The sequence below is a fragment of the Solea senegalensis genome, unplaced genomic scaffold (assembly GCF_019176455.1).
Source record: "Solea senegalensis isolate Sse05_10M unplaced genomic scaffold, IFAPA_SoseM_1 scf7180000017377, whole genome shotgun sequence".
Classification (NCBI taxonomy): domain Eukaryota; kingdom Metazoa; phylum Chordata; class Actinopteri; order Pleuronectiformes; family Soleidae; genus Solea; species Solea senegalensis.
The window spans coordinates 10,002-16,579 of NW_025322370.1; the positions used below are offsets into that span (position 1 = coordinate 10,002).

Genomic DNA, 6,578 nt, shown 5'->3' on the forward strand with positions numbered 1-6,578 from the left:
TTATCAAACACACACACATTTGTTCTGTTGACAGGGTTTTTCTGATGAAAGGTCAGAGGTCAACCCATGACATTTTTTTGTTCTAATTGAAGCAGGAGGTCAAAGGTTACAGTCTTCATTACACTATTACACTTATCACTACTATTACTGTTAGTTACAGCTACTGTTCCTGCTGAGACACAGTGATGAATGAATGAATGAATCCTCATGTTTTCACAGAAGGCGAAAGAAACAAACTAGTTCATTATTAAAGGGATAATTCAGTTTTTTTAATGTGTGGTTGGATCAGGACCTGCATTTTGTAAACCACTCACTCTCCCACACACACTCTCACACACACACACACACACCCACACACACACACCCACACACACACTTTATTTCCACACACACACACACACACACACCTCCTCTACTCTCCCACACACACACCCTCCTCAAGCCTACTCACACACACACACACTCCTCTCCCACACACACACACACTCACTCTCCCCACACTTTCACACACACACACATGCACTACACATTTCTTCCACACACACACACACACACATGTATATGTATGTGTGTGTGTGGGAGAGTGAGTGTGTGTGTGTGTCTCACAGTGAGATAAAGAAGTGGTCATGTGACTTAGACGTTGCAGATTTAACACTGTCCCTTTAAATGAACTAGTTCTAGGTTGAGTTGGTGATCCACGTTCATCACTAACTAAGTCGTAGGACTGAGTAACTTACACAAACTGTGGTTAAGTTAAAGACGAGTTAAGAGTGTGTTCTTCTGCAGCTGTTTAAAGCACTAAAGGTTTTTCCGTCGCCCCCTGGTGGCTACATGCTACTTCCTTCACTTTTCAAACCACAAGACTAACTACGTCCGTTTGTTATTTACAGTCTGAGGTCCGCTCCCGCTCAGTGACACATGTGACCTTTGACCTCTGGTGTCAGCGCAACCTCCCGCTCTAAGACAAAGACGTGATGTTGGATCTTCCACAGGCGCCCTGAAATCACTGAGTGGAAAAGGATATGATGACTGACTTGTTATTGTGGGCATTAAATAGTTTGTTGTAAATGGAATAGTCCTTCCACTACCTTATTTTTACAGATATGAAGTGAACATGTGTTTCATTGACCGTGTGCAAATAGCAAGTCTTTAGCAAAAATCCCAAGATTAATTAAATTAGCCCTTGCGGTGTTGTATTTTTTTAGAGATTTTACATCACCACCACTTAACCCTGCTATAAAATTTCCATTCTGGAGTCTGCGTTACAGCCAAATTAATTATTCACAGGTTAAAAAGAGCAATGTGGTTCTTTTATTTGGTCTGACCTTCTCATAAAGACCATTATTTACTTTTAAATAGCACAGATGACATACGGTACATCGCGTCCTGGTTGTTGTTGAATAGAAATATAGATAATACATTTCAGAAGATTTAGACTCATCACCACTCTATAATAATTACCTACATTAACTCAATTTTAGCAGTCAGCTCTACTAAATACACATTATGTGTCAGAGAGGGTTTTGTGACCAGTCCAAACCTGTTTTTAAAGAAGCTAAATATAAATTGAAGTTGTTAATATTCAGCAATAAAGTGATCACATATTATTTCATATGACAACAGACTGCATCAGTCCTGTGAGCAACATTAAAGCAGCTTTTGAAGAACTTCCGTCACAATGGACAAAACCTCTTTTTTAATTATGTGCCTGTTTTTTTGACCAGAAGAGGGCAGTATTGAACCAACGATTCATCTAAATTCCTTATGTTGCTGCAAAACAATATACTAAATTAATACAAATTATTTTCCATAAATTCTTCCAAATTCAGTATGATATGATAAATATGGTAAATATGATCAAACCACTTTTTAAACTTCCTCTAAAGAATTCCCAATATGGCTTTCTGTTGACACACTGTTTATTATATTACTGTCAACTTGAAACACGTCAGGACGTTTATAGAAAAACACCAACACGCTGTATTCAAAGGTGCAGAGCAGTTTAATTAATGTACCATGAAAAGTATTCAAACTTTATGTCACTCATAGATTAAAGTGAAACAGTAACCAATGTCAAACTGTAGAGTCAAACCAGGTATTTAACAAGATAGAGCGCATCAATATCCTAAATCTACAGATACAAAATGGTCAAGTAAAGTAAAGTTCAATGATTTTTAGCAAGTAAAGTAAAGTATAAGCTTTGGAATCTGATCGTGTAAGGAATGCAGAGAGCAGCTTTCATTAGACAATGCACACAGTGTCCTCATTCATAATCTTTAGGTGAACAACGTGCGAGCGACAAACAACAATGACCAACAGTAGCATGTGCAACGCGTCAGCAATTCATCACACTGTTGCATCCTGATTGAGTTTCTGCGTTCAAATCTTCACTGATTCACATGAGTCACTAGTGAGAGGGCAGCGATGGCGAGTCTGGAGCTATTTTTTAAATTATTCTTTGAAGCCATTGGCCTCGACCTTAGTCCCAGTCTGCTCCCGCTTCTCAGCCTGTCTGTCCAAGCTGGGGCTGAGGCCCTTGAATGCTGCGGAGTGCGATCTGGAAACTCCGTTCACCGTCAGCACTCCACCGTCCGTGGGGCAAATATAATCTGCAGATTCGTCGGGTTTCCTCTTTCTCAGGTGACTGAATTGGGTGAAGCCCAGCTTTTTTGGCTGGAAAAACACAAAACAATTCCCATTAACCCGTTAATAATTCCTTATTGTGCTGTGAACGGACGCAGAACTCCTTGATTTGTTTCGTACCTTCACTTTGGCAGTGGTTGTGAGGGGAACGTGGCCTGTGGCATTGCCGTACTCCCGCTTCTCCTGTGTGGCCTGAACCCCCACCAGGGTAGAGAAGGCAGTGGCAAGGTGGCGACGGAGCAAAGTCTTCTGAGGAGGGATATTTAGCAGCAGGGCCAGAGTTTCTGAGGTGAAGCGCGGCTCAAGGATCTACAGACGAAGGAAGCAATTCATGTCTACAGACATGCAATACAAACGTTCTAAATAAAATGTATACAATACTTACAATCAGGCCACCATGGACACCACTGCCCCGTAGATTAGGAGCGTACTCGGCTAGATCCACTGCTCGAAGCCACTCCATCACACGATGGTTAGACCACTGCACCACCTCTGAGGGACTGGGCTGCTTCTTCAGAAAGATGAAAAAAAAAAATAAGGCAACACACTCAATTCCATTTTTTTTGTAATGACCCTTTTGGAAACTGTAAACTAGAAGTGGATAGTTGATTTTATGGCTCCTTCTTAACATTTAACATGCATCTGGCGCCATCTTGTGGGCCATTGATGTGATTTCATCTGTTCACCATCTATGAGCAGTGTCTCAGTAAAACACTTTTTTATAAAATGTCTTTCATGAATATTTTCTCAACATTTAGTGTTAACATTTGACAAAAAGACCAAATCCAAGCGACACAGTCCACAGTACAGTATCAGACACCGCCGTCTCCGGTCCGTCTGGGCTTACCTCGTCGCCTGGCCTACGGCGAAGACAGTGAGGGTTGAACTTGTTGGCATGAAGGACGTGAATGGCACATTTGATACTGAGGTGATGCAGCTGGCTGGTAACTTTTAGAGTCAAGAGGTCATTCTGTAAAAAACGGCCAGAGAAGATCAGTGAACCTACAAGTGCATGGTATTATATTGTGTTTTTTAAATCATGAAAAACTCTTTGTGGATTATTCTGGATGTGCTGTTGCTGTAGCAAATTGCCCATGATGAGAAACAAGTTTTTTTGATGACTTCTTTTTTTAACTGACCTCAGTTCAGCATTACTCTTAAATTTGCCGGGTCTTATACTGGCAGTTTGAGTCTCCAACCATTTATAAAAATGGGTGGAGTGTAGTGCTGCTTGAAAAGGTTATCCACCAGGGGGCGACACCTCTGGTTACAAGTAGAACTCTTGTTTGAGTGGAAATCAATGGGAAAATGAGCCTACTTTTCACTTGATTTACAACTTGAGCAAATATTTTCCTGAGGAATTAGTTGCTAGTTTCTGGTCTTCTCCTACAGCACGTGATGACAATTTTGTAAATCATTTTTCCAATTTAGGGGAAAATACATGGTAAAGCACGGCAAATATAAGTGGACACCAGTATGACTGACAGCTCGTATTGTCCAGTAAGTGGCAATAGCAAAAACTGTGAACAACTGGAAGACTAAATTCACTTTTCTTCACTTGGACAGAGACTGGGATATAAATATATATATGTATATATATAGATATATATACATATATATATATACATACAAATCTTATAGCACATGCAGGGTTTAGGTCTTACCACTGTGAGGTATTGTATCATTCGACCGTCTACTCGTGCCTCATGGAACTGGTCTTTATACTGAGGCAAACCAATGTCATCCAACCAGCCTGCAAAGATGAAAAGACTTGTTAATACACAATTGCTGCAATGGTCCAATTTAAGATAAGGAACTTTTTAAAGCTACATTTCCAGCTTTCCTCTTAGGTTTCTTTTTTGGTTCTTTATTTTAAGACCTGCTTTATCTCGCGATGTGAAAGCATCTACGGGTTTTAACTGTCCCATGTAAAGAGAGTCTTACGGGTGACCCAGATGTGGTCCAGCTCTGATGATTTCTCTATAACTTTGGTGGTGAACGCCCTCAGAGCCAGCTGGAGCTTTTTCCTGTGCAGAGGATTCTTCAGACCCATCTCCTAGAGACAGATGGGACATAAATTGGTATTAATTTGGGTAAATAATCAGTGGTTTGCTTACACAACATGCTACTTTATTAATAATAGTGACGTGTATCCGACCTTTGTTGTGAGGTAGCAATAAAATCATCTAAACATCATTACTAATGTTAGGTTTCAAGAGACATTTACTGTCTTATTTTATAGTCTGACCTTTTCAATCTCCTGAGGTGAAGCAGACAGAAGTGTTTGTCCACTGTCGACCCACTGTCTGGAGAGACTGATGTACTGACCCAGCCCATAATCCTCGAGCCAGCCACACACCTGCTCTTTGGTCCACTGGCTGAATGGAATATTCATATCACTGAGACAAAGACAAAGGGGACACGTTAGAGGCTGAAGTGGCAAAGTTTTAAAATGATAATAGTGTAGAAAAGTCACTTTGGTTAAGCTAAAAGTAAAACTCTTTGGTGAAGGGAGTGGTGAGATGAGAGCGCTTAACTCGATTATACATAAAATGGCAAATTAAAAGGCTGACGTCTCTGATGCAGAACCATCAAAATACAGTCCTGAAGAGCACTGAGCTAAATGCAAGCGCTTTACCGTGACGAGTCATAAGATTCAGGAGTCCTGGTCAGTCTGGGTCCAGCTGTGGCACGTAGTCCCCCTCTCCTAAACTGACCTGCATCTGGATCTGCTGACTGGAGCCCTCCAGACTGAGTTCTCCTTAGTCTGTGTGGACAATAATAAACATTCTGACACTGCTTTCATCATGAAAACATATTAGGTTTTTTTGTTAGATCTATAATTCTGGCATTTCTTGTACAATATTTAGTATATATCTCATAAATAAAATATGGTTTATATTGTAATATTATTTTATTTATATAGATTTTATAAATTTTTTGTAGATTCAATTTTTGTTATCTACATACATACAGAAGATATGTATGTACTGTATGCTGGTAATGTAAGACAGTGCCTTTCATCATTATCCTTCTAAATACTGATTCATTTGTGTTGACATATACACGTGTTTCATCACACTCACTTTCCCCAGAGTCTCTTGAAGCTCCTGTTGTTCTTCATGTATTCTGGTGAGCCCACGGTTCGTTGGCCAGGCTGTGCATTCGCTTCAGAATGAACGGGGGAATTACTACTCGAAGTGCTGTCATCGGCTTTCTCCGACTTTCCTGTGCGAGGTTACAAACATTTGACAAACAATTGAGGCAATTCTCATTTGATTGTCAACCCCTACCTGCACAGAACTTTAAAGCAAGGATATGTCATTTGATAAAATCCACATTTATTAAAACCAGATCAACAACCAATCAATTGATTCAGACCACATGGAATGATTTGATGCCAGGGGTGTCAAGTATATAACCCGCAGGATGAAATTGTGAAAATTCTGCGGTATAATTAGAATCTAATCATAAAGTTAAATACCATATTGACTCGCCTCGACTTGACTCGCCTCAGCACAGTCATTTTGAAACCGAAACCGAAATTTTTCTCAAGAAATGGCAGGTTGTTCATGTTTTGTAAAAAGATACTTCATTAAATGTAAACCAAAGGGAACAATTTGTTGTTTATAGTTTATCATGCTATAATTTTACTGGTCCGGCCCAACAAGCCAGAGAGACACAGTTAACACCTCTGAATTCATTTAGCAAGTCACGCGAAAAATTCCCAGTTTCGCTACAGACGACAACTTCCAGTGTTTTGCAGCTTTGCTGAAACAGCCCATGGGAGGAGGGGTGGGATGTTTCTGTTGCATGCATGCTACTGCTAACGTTTCCAGACTTGGAGCCAAATGGTGCGTGTTTGGTGGTCTGCCTTTTCACAATGCTCTATTCAGAGGGAGCGGGAGCAGGGGCGCTACAGACCATTGAGTTCA

General features: G+C 40.4%; 1 protein-coding gene across 1 annotated transcript; it reads right to left on the reverse strand.

The window, feature by feature from the left end:
* Positions 1–1,983: 1,983 nt before the first annotated feature.
* On the reverse strand, positions 1,984–5,904 carry LOC122764368 (liprin-beta-2-like). The gene is made up of 9 exons (XM_044018551.1): positions 5,730–5,904; positions 5,282–5,410; positions 4,892–5,042; positions 4,588–4,699; positions 4,308–4,396; positions 3,491–3,613; positions 3,029–3,154; positions 2,764–2,952; positions 1,984–2,673 (listed from the first exon to the last, which is right to left on the reverse strand). The coding sequence occupies exons 1-9, from the start codon at positions 5,765–5,767 to the stop codon at positions 2,452–2,454; spliced, it is 1,179 nt and encodes a 392-aa protein (XP_043874486.1). The 5' UTR covers positions 5,768–5,904; the 3' UTR covers positions 1,984–2,451.
* Between the last annotated feature and the right edge of the window lie 674 nt (positions 5,905–6,578).

What these genes read in the sequence shown, in the direction of transcription:
- LOC122764368 (XM_044018551.1), bottom strand. Translation starts at nt 5,767, where the DNA reads ATGAAGAACAACAGGAGCTTCAAGAGACTCTGGGGAAA. An exon ending in TTCAAGAGACTCTGGGGAAA is followed by an intron (nt 5,411 to 5,729) that starts GTGAGTGTGATG and finishes TTGTCCACACAG; the next exon opens with ACTAAGGAGAACTCAGTCTG. An exon ending in CACCTCAGGAGATTGAAAAG is followed by an intron (nt 4,700 to 4,891) that starts GTCAGACTATAA and finishes ATCTGTCTCTAG; the next exon opens with GAGATGGGTCTGAAGAATCC.